This window comes from Mytilus edulis, chromosome 4, assembly GCF_963676685.1.
Source record: "Mytilus edulis chromosome 4, xbMytEdul2.2, whole genome shotgun sequence".
NCBI classification, from domain to species: domain Eukaryota; kingdom Metazoa; phylum Mollusca; class Bivalvia; order Mytilida; family Mytilidae; genus Mytilus; species Mytilus edulis.
In genome coordinates this window covers 64018793-64034889 of record NC_092347.1, presented here as the reverse complement: position 1 = coordinate 64034889, position 16097 = coordinate 64018793, and the positions used below count along the sequence as shown (strand labels likewise).

The window sequence follows — 16097 nt, the reverse complement described above, 5'->3', positions numbered from 1 at the left end:
TTGATTTTCTGGGGGGGGCTATGGTTTTTTTTGGAAAAAAAAGTTTGTTTCCAGTTTTTGGAGAAAAAAATAATTTGTTTTTGATTCTGAGAAAAAAAAATTGTTTGTTTCACCCTCAGCTGCCACTATATGTTATGCTAAAATTGAAAGAAAAAAATTGTTTTCGACTTGTCGCGGAAAAAATAGATTGTTTTTCGCCGCAGGCGAAAAAAAAAGTTTGTACAGAAAAAAAAACCATAGCCCCCCCCAGAAAATCAAATGGTTGCTGCCTAAGGAAAGGTTGAAAGCATTATAATTGAATACAGCTTGTCTTGTCTAGAAAGAACACCCTGAGTTTCTGCTAACATTCTAAAAAAAATTTAGGGACGCAGTAGGTAGACAAATAATTTTATTTTCATCTTTTTTTTACATGTTTTAATCAGTGGAAAACAGTCAAACTAAATAGTGCTGGTCCAAAAATGCCAAAACAAGTGAAACTGAGAGCTACTGCTCACTGATGATACCCCCGCCGCAAGTGGATAATATTAATAGTGTAAAAATATGCAAGTGTTCGGTAAACAGGAAGTTATCGAGTGATGAATCTGAAAACGCATCACACAGTATAGCTGACTTATATAAATCCTGAAACCAAATTTCAGAAATCCTTGTATATCTTTTTTTTACATGTTTTAACCAGTGGAAAACAGTCAAACTAAATAGTGCTGGTCCAAAAATGCCAAAACAAGTGAAACTGCGAGCTACTGCTCACTGATGATACCCCCGCTGCAAGTGGATAATATTAATAGTGTAAAAATATGCAAGTGTTCGGTAAATAGGAAGTTGTCGAGTGATGAATCTGAAAACGCATCACACGGTATAGCTGACTTATATAAATCCTGAAACCAAATTTCAGAAATCCTTGTATATCTTTTTTTTACATGTTTTAACCAGTGGAAAACAGTCAAACTAAATAGTGCTGGTCCAAAAATGCCAAAACAAGTGAAACTGCGAGCTACTGCTCACTGATGATACCCCCGCTGCAAGTGGATAATATTAATAGTGTAAAAATATGCAAGTGTTCGGTAAATAGGAAGTTGTCGAGTGATGAATCTGAAAACGCATCACACGGTATAGCTGACTTATATAAATCCTGAAACCAAATTTCAGAAATCCTTGTATTGTAGTTCCTGAGAAAAATGTGACGAAAATTTTCAACTTGGCTATCATGTGTAAAATCAGACAAGTGTTCGGTAAACAGGAAGTTGTCAAGTGATGAATCTGAAAACGCATCACACGGTATGGCTGACATATATAAATGTTGATACCAAATTACAGAAAGGGTGGATGTGTAGTTCCTGAGAAAAATGTGACGAAAGTTTCATGGGACGGACTGACTGACAGACGGACGGACGGACTGACGGACGGACTGACAGACAGAGGTAAAACATTATAACCCCCCTTTTTTAAAGCGGGGGTATAAATATTAAAATAGTGGTCAGCAGTAATACAGGTATTTTATATATGCAAACCTAAACACAAAAGATAAAATTAGTTTTGCAACTCAACTCTTCAGAATAAAAAAAAAAAACAAGGATTTTTTAAAAAGAAGACAGGATTAAAATCAAATATGATTATATGGTTTGCAATAAATTATAATCTGAAAAGTCAAAATAGTCAACAAAAAGCAAACACAAAATAGTGTTAAGCTAATTCATCAACACATGAAATCAAATTAGTTTGAAATTAAGAGGCCAAGAGCCATTCACCAAGCATTTTATTGTACATGTAGTACCTAACGTACCTTATACTTAACCTGCAATTAATTGATCAATATAATTATTATAATACAATAAAGATGCAATTAATTAATCATTATAATTATTATAATACAATAAAGATAATTTGATTTGGATTTCTGAGAGAGAAACAATGCTGTTCAATTACTACCATAGGATATCTATTGTATGCGACATAATCAAAACAAAAACTAAAATTGTTCTTTTCTTTGATTCAATGATTCAAAAGGGTGATAAATTATGCACACTTAAGTGACTTTCCTTAAATGGAATTCTTCATCATCAAAGTTCTCAAATTTGATTTAACAATCCTGGTAATATGCTCAACCTGGCAAATTTGTTTCATATATAAATAATCAAATCTTAAGTGTGGTGAAAAAATTAAAAGGTGTTCATTAAAGTTTTTGTATATGTCTAACAAGTGAAATTATTGGCTAAAATATTATCTGTTCTAAAATCAATCACATAATGAAACCTAGATTTATTTTGATAAATGAACTGAGATTATTTCCCTTTCTTGATTAAAGAAAAAAACCCACATGTATATATATATTCTCTGATAATACTGTAGACTTAAACCTGATTTTCTTAGAGGACTTACTAAAGTTTCTTTTTCTAACAGCTCTTACCAAGTCTAACAACTTTTGATAGAAAAAATACAAGGGAAATAATTGACTAAAAATGTATTCCCAAAAATGTATTATTCCCATGGTTTTAAAATTTTAATTGATGTATAACTTCTTCTAGATAGGTAGAGCAGAGTGATTTTGTATCACATTTTAGCTCTGTGGTCCCTAAAGGTAACACATGAGTATGGACAGCAAATCAACTTAGTACTTACTTCTCACATTGGAACTTATAGATAATATATGGATTGGTTTTGTAAATTAAATATAAAACAGGAATACAATGTGGAAAGTGTGGATAAAAACAACAAAAATAAAGTGTTAAACTCAACAATGAAAATTTGTGGACATAAACAATAAATATATTATACTTATTATATTATCATCTTTATAAGATAAGGATATTTTTATGGCAAGGGAATCACAAAACAAATAAACGTATACTTTAAAAATAATAAACAAAACTTTAAAAGTTGTACATATAACACAGACAGACAGACAAACAGAAAAACATATTGTCCACTGAAACTTGAAATGTGCTGCAAAATTAGATCCACAATCAATGAATATATGTATACGTGTATCATAATTTTCATGTTTTTTTTGGCAAATGTAAAATTTTAAAACATACAAAATGTAAAACAAAAATTTCAGTTTCAGTTACACAAACACATTACTTTATAAAACATTTTGAATCTTCAATCAATTTTAATGTACACTGACATATAGTCTGGTCAAACTTTCTTTAAAATTATACTGTTCATAAATCTGAAGTTCAATATCTATACTCATGTAGGTAAAATGTCTTATTAAGCTTGAGTTCAAAAACATACAGTAAAACTATAGTTCCCATTTTCTACATTGCCTAGAGGTATAGGGGGAGGTTTGAGATCTCATAAACATGTCTAACCCCGCCACATTTTTGCGCCTGTTCCAAGTCAGGAGCCTCTGGCCTTTGTTAAGTCTTGTGTTATTTTAATTTTAGTTTCTTGTGTACAATTTGGAAATTAGTATGGCTTTCATTATCACTGAATTAGTATATATTTGTTAAGGGGCCAACTGAAGGACGCCTCCAGGTGCGCGAATTTCTCGCTACATTGAAGACCTGTTGGTGACCTTCTGCTGTTGTTTTTTCTATGGTCGGGTTGATGTGTCTTTGACACATTCCCCATTTCCATTCTCAATTTTATAAGGGTAACAATTTTATTTGTTAAGAGTGAAAATATACATGTTTAATATAACATTTATAAATAAACTATCTACAGTCTCTAATAAAATTATTGTCCAAATTTAGAGATAAAAGATCTTTTAAATGATAAAAAGTAAATATCTATAAATAAATAGTATACAGATAAACATAAATAAAATATAAATATAATATTTCAATAAATTTGTAAAATACAAAGCACTAAATAAAAAACAAACAAAACAATAAATTTTCAAGAAAACGTTAGCTAAGGAACCGTAGCTCTTAGGTCCTTATGTTACTTTTGACTATTTGCGGACCGTCCGCAAATAGTCAAAAAATAACATAAGGCCCAAAGAGCTACGGTTCTGCAGCTAAGAAAACGTATGACTAAGTGGACTTTAGCACAGTACCATTTATAAAATTGCACACAAAGGACTAGTTAATGATGGATTTAGAGCAGAGGAGACAGCTTTTATATCACAATATTATCACAGGCATAAGAATTCACTAGTAAAACCTAAATAACAACCATTGACATTGAAAGCATGGGTGTGTTTGGATATACGCCTGAGGCAGCCTATGGTTACCCATAGGTACCTATGGTTTGATGTTTTGTGTATAAAATATCAAACCATAGGTACCTATGGGTAACCATAGGCCACCTCAGGCATATATCCAAACACCCCCTTATTTCATATTCTACATCCCAGTCAATAAATAAGAATTACACTGATCATAATAGATCATTATAAACTAACATTATAAATTCTTAGGGTAAATAATAATTAAAAAAAAACAATTCTAAAAAGCTATACTATTTTGATTGAAGAAAATAACATAGAGAGATTTGAATAATATTATTATCTACAATTATTATTTTTTTTACAGAATAAAGCCTTAACCCCATACTTTACAAGCAAATAGAAAGGCACTAGAAAATTTTAAGATTTAAATACATCTAAAGCTACTGAAACAAAATTTCAAACATTTAGGACATATACTGTAAATTTAAGGTAGACTTACAAATTATTTGTACCTTCAATTTTGTTGTTTGTGGCTAAAAAGTGTTTTAATAAATTGCTTTAATCCTTTTTTAATGAACTGACTAAGTCATTTTGACAAATAAAACATAAAAGAACGGACTGAAACTGAAATTATTTTTAGAAATATCTTACAGCAAGTTGTACACTTAGTTTGTTATACATTTCATTTTAATAAACATTCAAATTATGTTTGTAAAATTGAAAAAGTAAACATAATATAAGGACTTCAATCATTAAGTGGATTTCATGTCCAACAATACAAAATTTTAAACATCAAGTAAAAAGTAAAAATGGTTAATTGACACCATATCTGTTTAACAATTTGGCAAAAATTGTATGGTTAATGTTCTGATATGTCTGAATTAAGGTGGTACCTTACACTACAGGGAGATAACTCTGTAAAATCAGCAGAACGTTTTAATGACATTGTGTTAATATTAAGCTTCTCAATGATCAAAATGAGTGTTTGTCAAACTGCTATATAACCAGTGTAATTTTTCTGATTAAACGGTTGGTTCAGTTTTTTTTATATTTTTGTCAAAGGGTCAAAGTAAATACTTTGTCAAAATTTTAAGAAAATTAAACGAGCCAAATTAATTTTAGTTCAGGTGTTAGGTACCTCCATAAACATATTTTGGTACAAAAAATAAATAAATAATTTGGTAATACATATGTAAATGTATATATATATATATATATATATAAATTGTAAAAAGAAAATGTATATAAACTTAAATGTATATAGAGAGATTGTCAGAAGCTATATTATGACTTAAAAAAACAATAAAATGCAAACTTATGAAATTTCATAAAACAAACTTAATAAAGAAATTGCACAAATAACAAGAGTGACAAAAAACTGTGTAAGGATATGAATATCCTCAGGCATAGTTTGTCTGTTGTGAGTTGGCAGTCTGAAGCTTGGTGTTCTGGCTATTGGATGTCTTCTTATCCTTGGTCTATCTGAAGGATTGTGGGAAGGATATGAAGGTTCCCTGTTTGGATGTGACTGTTCCCTTGAGTTTTGATGTGACTGTTCCCTAAAGTTTTGATGTGACAGTTGCTGGTTCCCAGTTCGTTGGCCATTTGTTAAGCAATTGTGTTGTTGATTTGATAGATATTCTGTTGACTCTTGTTGATTTTCTCCTGATGAAACTTGAACCATTGTTGGAGAATCTAATTGATCAATTGCTAACAAATGTTGTTCAGTTGGTTCCAGTTTTTCACAATTGGTCTGACTGCAATTAACTTGGGAAAAATTAATTACATCCTGGTTTTTGTCTATATCTGTTAAATCTGACAATTTTGACTCGTCACTTTTACTGTGTTTTACATTGTTTTTATCTTTTAACAACAACCTTAAAACATTATCAACAGAACTACCATTTTGATTGCTTATCATTGAATCCTGTTCTCTAACTTCAGTGGAAACAATTTCACCATCACAGGACGCTGCTTCAACACCTTTGGTATCTGTTGAAAGGGACACATTTTTGGCTGTCTTCTTTTTTCTGTTATCTAAGCTACTCTCAAAAATACCTGAATCATTCATATCATTATTAGTAACTATTGGATATTCATTTTCATCTCTAACATTTACAGAATTTCTCAATTTTTTCTCACTATTGTTTGAGTCACCAGTCTCTGATCTAACTCTTACAATCCTCCTTGGCTCTTCAGAGTAACTATCTAATTTGAATTCAGATTCAGGCTCATTTGAATTATTGTCTAGTTCAAAGTTTGATGTTTTATTACTAAATGTATCTATTGTATAATTACAGCTGCCATTTTTGTTCTCATCCTTTACTGATGAATTGTTATTTCCGATATTCTGAACACTTTTTGATACTTTGAGACATGTTTTAATTTTAATTCTGTCTGTGGAACTAATCTGACAACTCTTAGGTCTTTCTCCAATGATTTCAGGAATATCACACAAATCTGACATAGATCTTGGACTAGATTGAAGGTTAAATGTTACAGTTTTCTCAGTCAAAGAATTGTGATCCTCTGCAGTTTTCATTAAATTTTGATATTTTTCTAAGCTTACACTTCTGTTAAAAGATCCATTAGTTTTAATCAGTGTTTTTCTACCTGCGGAGTCCACAGACATGTTTGATGTTATACTAGAATTAAGAAAACTTTGTTCCTCAGAGAAACTTAGATCTAACAAGCCACAGCTAGAAACTGTGTCTGTAGATTGCTGCCTATTGATCATATACTTTTCTAATAATATCGTCTCGTTGCTTTCAGGATTAAAAACCTCTTTTTCAGTAATACAGTCCATTTTACTTCCTTGTTGGTGGATACGTTCTGATTCATTATCTATTTCATCTTTTCTTAAACTACTTGATGACGATTGTCTCCGAATGCTTTGCTTCATACCTTCTTCAAATGACTTATATCCAGAATTTGACAGAATAAATGATTTTCCTTGTGCAGATGGTATAAAAACTTCATCATTATTGGAAATACTCATTTCAGTAAGACTGTCATTTTCAGATTGACTAGAATAATCATAAGCATAAGAATTTCTTTTAGATCTATTATTCACACATGAATTATTTTGATTTTCAGAAGACAAAACATTTTTAGTTTTTGACTGAGCTTGTTTGGATTTGATTAAATTATCAAATTTCACGTCTTCACTATCGACAAAATCTACAGAGCTTGAACGTGATCTTATTTCTTCTCTCATAAAAACATCAGTAAAATCCTCAAAAGGTTGCAACGAATGTCTGACATCTGGCAAATTAGGCAGATCAGATTTCTTTAGCTGAGCTACATTTTCATTTCTTGTTCTTTGGTTAGAAATGTCCTCTGAACTGAATGCTTTTTGAGAATCTCCATTTTGCATATTCCTTGCAGACTGGTATTTGCTGTAATAACGGACTTTCTGACGATTCTTCTTTCGATTCAGATTTTCAGCATCTTTTAAATCTTCTCGAAATGATACAGATTTTCTAGCAGACAAATCAGAACTACAAGACTTTGATATATAACTATCTGACAAGGTTAGTGGACGATGGATAGGATTATGGTTAGTACCTAAGCCATACATGGGTTGCCTCCCCTTCCCTTGCCTAGCCCTTCTACCAATTATGCGTGTACGTACCATATCTTCCTCTGGTTCCCGTCTATAATCATCTCGTCTCTCTCTTCTTGGTTCAGGTCTGTCATCTTCAGGTTCTTCCATATGCCTTGGTTGTCCATTATTATTTTCGGTCTGTTCTCTTTCTTTGTTCATTAATGCCAGGGGGGTTGGGATGGCATGCATTTTCTCCATACGATGCTTTGTATCTATTGGGTCCTCGTCTTCATCCTCAGACCTATCGGGTTCATTTCTGGCAGGAGGTGGTTCATCTTCAGGGTTTCTATCTATAAAGTTATCATTACGCACCTCTGGTTTGGGTGGCCTTTCAGATGATCTAGGTTCTCTAGTAGGCCTGCTATAATAGTCTGAAAAATCAAAACATTTCAGTAAACAGATAAACAACAATTAGCGTTTAGAGATATATAATTATAATATACTAAGCCAAAAAAGTTTAGCAACACTTTTTTTTGAATTTGTTTGTTTTTTGTTTTTTCTGGAATAAAAATATTTAAACATTATTGATATAATCCTAAGTTTAACCTGTAATTTAAAACAGTCATACTTTTTTCCTGGTGATTGATTTCTCGCCATTTCAGCTTTGCACGTTTAATTGATGTTTTACCTTCTGTACCTGAACTTTTAAAACGATAGTAAAAAATTCTTTTTCACTAACGTTCAGAAACACATCATTGGTAAGAAAAACACATACACCTTTGAAAAAATTGCATGGGGCGTTAACCAGGCCTCCCTGAAAATGACTGTCAGAAAGCTGTTGGAATGGTAGATGCATAAGGCAACCGTTTAGAGACTAACAAACAGATATCGACAAATTGCAACTGCACAGGATAGGTCGATATCTCGTAGACCAAAAAAAACTATCGTTAAAGGGAGGAGCGCTACCTTCCCTCTATGTCAACACGTGACAAGTTTTTTTTCGGCCACAAGAGTATGCATAGACTAAGGGCAGCTGCTGGTGTGCTTGCAAGTCCTTCGTTGGTACACTTAAGGCATGGCTGAAAATTGATTTTGAATAACACTATACTCATTTCCGCATTTTGACCCTCCCGCACTCCATACAAAGACAATCCTAATGAATGTGAGTGATAAACATTCATGTTGCTTCTGACATGTCATAATTCCATTTTGTTATTATTAAAATTATATGTTGTTATGATTTTGTAATAAAACGAAATTTCACATTTTTGTTGCTAAACTTTTTTGGCTCAGTATATATAAAAATTTTGTTGATCCAATGGAAGTTTTTAAAATAGACTGAATAAAAGTATTGATTTGAAAAATATAAAAGTTACCAGGCTCTGTGGCCATAAAAGTTAAGAGCTATACTTTTTGTTCTCAGACTAAGAATTCAATCTATCAAACTGCTGGATTTGGTATTTGAGCTCAAATTTAGTATTTCAAGTAATTAGTAAAGTTTTATGACCATTACGTCCCTGGTCTTTACACAAGCTCCAACATTAAAATATACCAGGATTTAAGAATAAATATCTTTTAACCATATTATCAATAAATTATAATCTACCCTCAATTTCATGTGGTCTTTTGTTAGGCCTGCCACCATAGGTTGCCCTTTTACTATGAATCCTGTCAAAGTTTGGCATAGGTCTATCAACAGCTGATACTGCCATCTTTGACTGATATAATGTACGACCAGAATATCTGAACTTTGAACCAAGTTTTAATAAACCTCGTTTCCTTGGCATGTCTGATTCTTTAAACCTGAAATATAAATCAAAATATTTGTTTGTTTAAACATTACCACACTGAAAACACCTCATTTTTGTTTTCCTGTCTTTCTCCCGATTTTCTAATGATGTATAACCCAGTTTTCCATCTCACAGAATAACATTTTTGAGCTTCTAAACCTATGATAAATAGTCAAAACTTTTTACTATATTCATTATTGTATCTATTCAAGTAATCTAAAAAAACTTTATGAAAGTAAAATTGAGAATGGAAATGGGGAATGTGTCAAAGAGACAACAACCCGACCATAGAAAAAACAACAGCAGAAGGTCACTAACAGGTCTTCAATGTAGCGAGACATTCCCGCACCCGGAGGCGTCTTTCTAAATATTATTGAAATGTAAATAAACACCAATTTCTTGAAAATGAAATTCAAACTGAAAGTAATATTTATATCAAAATCAACTTCAGAAATTAAAACTTTTTATCATAATAAGCATGGGTAACAAACAAAATTTCAGAATTCCCAAATACTTCAAGACATACTGTAGTATTGAGAGGTTTGTAATTTTAAAATGATTGATTGTAGCTTGCTAAATGCCCAGAGGTAAATATTTCATGCATATTTTCAAAACACCAGTACCAGTTATATCACAATTCTATGTTGCCTTCTAACCTGGTATGTCAGCCTAGAAAATGAATTTTTAGCCTAGAGAATAGATCACTTTTTAGTTTGTCCTTCACTGGAAAAAACTCAATAATGCACGCATTTATGACGTCATTTACCCGATAGAGGGGATTGCCTGTATCCCTGCTCTATGAACATTCATCAAGCACCTTAGTGAACACCATTATGCAGGATAAACTAGAAATATGGTATGTTCCGTATGTACTTAAGCACAATTCCCTTACGATAGCAAGGCTGATTTTCAATTATAAGAATTCAAATTCAATAGCATCATAGTTTTCCAACCACTCGCTAAACATGCCCCTAAACACACGAATGATGTTCACTAAAATCAAGTTTTTGACGGAAATGTATCGAACTCAAAAGTTGCCTATTGATAGGTGCTGGTGTTTTGAAAATAGCCATACCAGATTACAAGTCCTTAAAAACATTTTGAAGCTTTACCGGTACTTCCAAAATGTAGGAAACTGACCAAAATTTTGTTTTTAAGGCTTATGCAATCTTTTAATGGGTTTTGCTCATTGTTGAAGGCTGTACATTGACCTATAGCTGTAAATTTCTATGTCATTTGGTCTCTTGTGGAGAGTTGTCTCATTGGCAATCAAACCACATTCATCTAATAAAGTTTCCCAAGTTTTTATTTGCCATTGATAATTTTCCAATATAAATACCTGAAGAATGAATGATGTTCAACAGCAATTTTCCACAGTCTCTTGGAATGTCTGATTGAGAGTAATTTAAATGCTATCATACTTTGAAAATCTTCAAACTGAAAAGAAAAATTAGTAAGTTTTACAAAGTTAATGGACAAATAGAAATATGAATACTTTTTTGTATCATGAACAATACCTGGTAATTATAAATATCAATGCTGGTAACAAAAACAATAAAATAAATGTGAATTTGGTCTCTGTCTTTAAATTATGTTTCCAAAAAAATATATATATACAAAATATGGAGTTATTTGCACATTTAAATTATATAATTTATAAACATTTGATAGTTTTGAGAACAATGTAATGACTCGTCATGTCTTACAAATCATTTATTCTGTGCAATAAATAAATTGAAGAGAAATTTTGTATTGTTAAGCAACTTTCATCTTTTAAGTAGAACATGTGAAAATCATTGCATGTTTTTGAGTTCTTTCGGTGTCTAAGCAGCTGACATAGAGAAAAGAAGTTGGACTTACCTCCCCTGGTCTCAGTTTGATATAAAACTTATTTCTTCGGTATGACATCTTTACAACCTTTGGCCAAACAAATCTGTTGATTTGTAATTTATCTTTGTAGATCATAACTCCACTTGCACAGATACCCATCTGTATGTCAACACCTTCTCCATCCTGAAAAATATATTTTAAAATGCACTATTTTATAAATATCTTGCCAGCTGACTAGATAATCCATAACCAATGTATTGACATTTTCAATCACAAAATCATTTTATGCATTTCAGACAGTATTTTTGTTACTGTAAAATGATGAAGAAGATGATTGGCTGTTTAAAGTCATGTGACAAATGAAATTGATATTCAAGATGTTCAGGACAGAAACATGTTGATCAGGGCTCTTGGTCATAAAACTTTACTTAGCACTCAGAGTACAAAATAAGTGCTCGAAACACAAAATCCGGTATTTTGATTGGTTGATACTTGAGTCTGAGAAAACAAAAATCGTACTCGAAAGTTTTATTACCGCAAGGCCTGATATGAACATTTCTTTGTACTAAGACTGTTCATGTAGAGCAAGATTTTTAACATGTTAGTTCATGAGTTGGCAGTCAGTAGGTAGACATGTCACCACACTGGAATGTAAGATTCTGACTCTGAGCTATGACCGGTTTCTGCTCTTACTCCTAAATGCTGCATGCTCAAATATTAGCAGCAAATACTTACTTTCAAATCTTTGATTTTACCCATCTGGCTATAGACCCCATGACCTGCATCCCTTGTATTTTTGTAAAATGCATGCAAATTCGAAAGAAAGTTCAAATAATCTTTCTTTCATAAGTACATGAAACTATGAACTTACTATAGTAAATTTAAATTTCAACAACTCACAGGTTGATATCTGTAGTATATAGGACTTCTCATACATTTTGAAAGAAAGAAAAAGGCCATAGCATAACATGATCATGTCAACCATCAGGGGCATAGCTGCCGTTAAGCACTTTAGGCAAGTGCCTACACATAATTTTTTCACAAATATTTTATTTTATTAAAAAAAAATAAACGTTATCTGTAGATGAAAGCCAGTGAAGTTGTCAAAACTCTTTAATGATCGAATGTCATGTGTACACTAGTCACTCGTCCTTAGTGAATTGAATATTGGATAGAATTGAATGTTTTTACGATTTTACCTTATATAGAAACTATAAACTAGAACTTTTCACTTCTATCAACAAAAAGTTAAAATGAACCTCAACTTAGACACATGAGTTTTTTAGTTAGTTGTTGTTAGGTTTCAACTAGCTTTCCACTATGTCTTCACCCGACTTGCCAATGTTGGTCGTCCGTTTGGCTGTGCAGGATGTATAAATACGCAATCACGTCTGGTCAGAATGGGGACATCAAATCCGATGCCTAGTTGTATGAGTTCGTAGTTGGTCTACTGGAAGGCAAAATTTCTGCTCCTATCCAATAATCCCTCATTTTCCAATGGATGGCATTTTTTTTATTTCCAGACCTTCGTCCTGGACGACACCTATTACAGGTCCTTGCTCCAAGTTGTATTTATTGTACATCTGTTTTTTTTGTACTGAACTTGCATAGATATTTGACACTGGATGTTTAAAAATTAATCAATCAACTGGCTTCCAGTAATTTTGAGTACTCTCAGATCTGCGTATAATGGCTACAATTATTCAAATTCCCAAGCAGGTAGGGATTTTACAGTACAGGATATAAAGAAATACGAATTTCTTGAATTTTGTTATGCATCGACTATGTGTGTATGTGTTTGTGTGGCTAGGTTGAAGGTTTAAGATTCAAAAGATTGACGGTTGATGTCGAGCCAAAAGGATAGTTTTATTATGTATAGTTATATCAGTGTTTACTTTACATGCCTATTTTTTTTAATGAAGGATCGTCAATATGTACTATTAATTAAGTTAACGTATATATCAATCAGAACGGAATTAGATATGATAATACCAAACAGGGTTTACTGCTCTATTAAAGGGATAGTCCATACACTGATCTACGCTGGGCAATGCATATTGTTGATATTTTTTTTTATATTTCCAATTGTACTGCGTTATTTTATTCACCAGTCTGATGTTATGGTACCTAATTCATAATTCTTCGAACTTTTCATCATGTATATTATAATTTTCATGATTAAATAACTAGTAATTTTGATATTTTTGTACATAAAATTTTGCAGCTATAACGCTAAAAGCCGTTTTTGTCGGGGGGGGGGGGGGGGGGGGTCGCCCCTACCCTGGACCTATTGGGGGCCTTTAGCAGCCCCCAGACCTCCTGCCGATTGGTGCCTACAGTTGACCGAATACCTAGCTACGCCCCTGATTATTGATTCTTCTTTTAAAACAATTGCTTACCTTTGCATCGTGAAGATAAACTCCATATAAAGATAACTTCTTGGCATTGTCTAGAAAATGAAGTTCAGCTTCTTCTGGGGTTTGACCTCTGAAATTTAAAAAAAATGTTACATAAAAGAATGTAAAGCAACTTCATTTCTAAGTTGATAAGTCATTTAAAAATAAAACCTTCTTGAAACATGTGACATTAACTGCTGACATAGATTTTAATGAAGTGTATATTTTTTCTATGTTTTTGCTTAAAACTTTAAAAGATTTCAATTTTTTTTATTTTCATACCAAACTAAAAATATGCTTATTTATGAATTGAGCATTATAGAGTTAGGGAACAACATGTAATATTAATTATAAATATTTGCAATATAAATGGTTTGAGATAAAATGGGAGATAATTCTTTAACGAAAAATCTTGATATTGAAAAGTCTAAAATATAGATATTAATAGAAAGTGTTTAGCAACTTGTTGATTTGAAAAATTCATACACTTCATTTGTACAAAATTGCAAACAACATATTTAGAAGAAAATTAAGTATTTACAACATGAAATCTAAATGAACCAATATAATGTAGGTAACAACAAAACTACTAAATGTATAGACAAACTGAATTTAGTAAAACATGGATTTTTCAAAGATTAGAAAACAAGGAAAAATTAGGAAAGATTGTCAAGTCATTTTGTTTATTTTTATAAAATAAGTAAATAATTCAGTAAATCAACAGAGAAAATATCTCTCATGTTATTTATGCGTTAGAATATTTGGTTTTCCTATCTGAAATGAAATAACATCAAAGTTCTTTTTTTGTGATGATTTGTTTGGCCACTTTTATAAAATAGTTAAATACCTTCATACTTACGAAGACTGCTTACATCAAAAAAAATCTTTCATGTATTGACAAAAGTGTTTAACTTGACGCTTGTAATTTTTTGGTTTGTTAAGTGTGTTCCTTCTAACTCTACATTTCTGTAGCTCATTTTGATCATTCAATAGCATTTAAACCTACTTGTGTGTTTTGTGTAGTTCTACAATTTTCTTTAATAAATCTCTGTCTTGTGTAGGTGCAAATCGCATTCCTTTAATATAATCTACACCAGGACCAAATTCTTCCATTTCCCAGTCTCCTAACTCTGACTGGACTGTATATGACCCCAATAAACTGTAGGTTACAAATGAACATGGCAATCTGAAAAGGAAAAAAATAAATTTTTAAAAGCTGACAGCTATTTTCTTTTATCTAATATACTAAGACCTGTTGGTGACCTTCTGCTGTTGTTTTTTCTATGGTTGGTTTTTTTTCTATGGTCGAGTTGTTGTCTCTTTGACACATTTCCCATTTCCATTCTCAATTTTATATATTGAGCAGAAATAAACATTTTGTATATTTATTAAAAAAGTTCACAAAACAACTAAAACTAAGAACAATGATCAAATAGTTAATTGACACTTTTGAATGCTGTTGAGCAAATAATTTTTGGCACTTTTTAAAATTCATATTTAAAGACCCATTTTTTTTCAAGTTCAACTAAACTGGACATTTAATTTACAGATGAGTTTCTTAAATAAAAGATATAATACAAACCACCACATTAGTTCCCAAAATCACTTACTTTTCACTGACAATATCTCTCCTTATTTGCAAACAAAGCTGGTACCTGAAAAAAAGAAAAAAATTAATTAAACTTTAGCCATAAAATTTTACATTCCTTTTTTTGTGTAACAAATTATTTCTTATAAGGAATTATAATGTACAGGTGAATGGATATTACCATTTTTCCCAAGTTTTACAAGTCTTGTACAATATTTCGTTTTTGTGAAATTTTCTTTTTCAAATTATTCATACTTTAAAATCTTAAATTGAGGATGTCATATAAAGGATAGCTTATTATTCTCCTCATTTTCTTAAAATGCAAATAAGTTTTATGTAATGAAGAGATATTTAATAACATGCTTATAAAGTGCACATGGAATGCATGGTTCTACTATTTATAGAAGTGAGATTGAAGGGTAAGGAATTTTTCCTATATGTTATTGCAAATATTGAACAGATTTGTTGATGTGCATTTAATGTTTTATAACATTTTCTCTGGAATTTCAAGCAGCAACAAGGTTATAATTTATTCAAGCTTATATGACCAAATTATACAATACGCTAAATTTGCCATCCTTTTAAAGCAGGAAAGACAAAATTGTATCAGATCACAAATATAATAGACAATAATTACAGACTTCTAAAGAACATCAGACGTATCCAATAGCTCATTGGTATTCAATTACATACTTATACTAACTTGTTTATCATGGCTTTCTTGTACATGTATTACAAAAGTTAAATTGTCTTGTTGAATTTTACATATAAAAAACTCAATTTCACCAAAAACAAGAATGTGTCCATAGTACATGGATTCGCCACTCAATGG

General features: G+C 31.4%; 1 protein-coding gene across 8 annotated transcripts in view; it reads right to left on the bottom strand.

The window, feature by feature from the left end:
• LOC139520221 (band 4.1-like protein 3) overlaps positions 1–16097 on the bottom strand; it is a 39916-nt gene that overhangs the window by 10839 nt on the left and 12980 nt on the right. For 4 of the 8 annotated variants that reach the window (XM_071312703.1, XM_071312698.1, XM_071312700.1 and 1 more), the window contains exons 6-13: positions 15288–15332; positions 14684–14863; positions 13681–13768; positions 11312–11464; positions 10791–10888; positions 9268–9464; positions 7749–8092; positions 1781–1792 (exon numbers count right to left, since the gene is read on the bottom strand). In XM_071312703.1, the coding sequence (XP_071168804.1) occupies positions 1781–1792; positions 7749–8092; positions 9268–9464; positions 10791–10888; positions 11312–11464; positions 13681–13768; positions 14684–14863; positions 15288–15332 (1117 nt within the window). The remainder of the gene's footprint in view (positions 1–1780; positions 1793–7748; positions 8093–9267; positions 9465–10790; positions 10889–11311; positions 11465–13680; positions 13769–14683; positions 14864–15287; positions 15333–16097) is intronic. The other 4 variants (XM_071312704.1, XM_071312701.1, XM_071312699.1 and 1 more) reach the window with 1 other exon arrangement.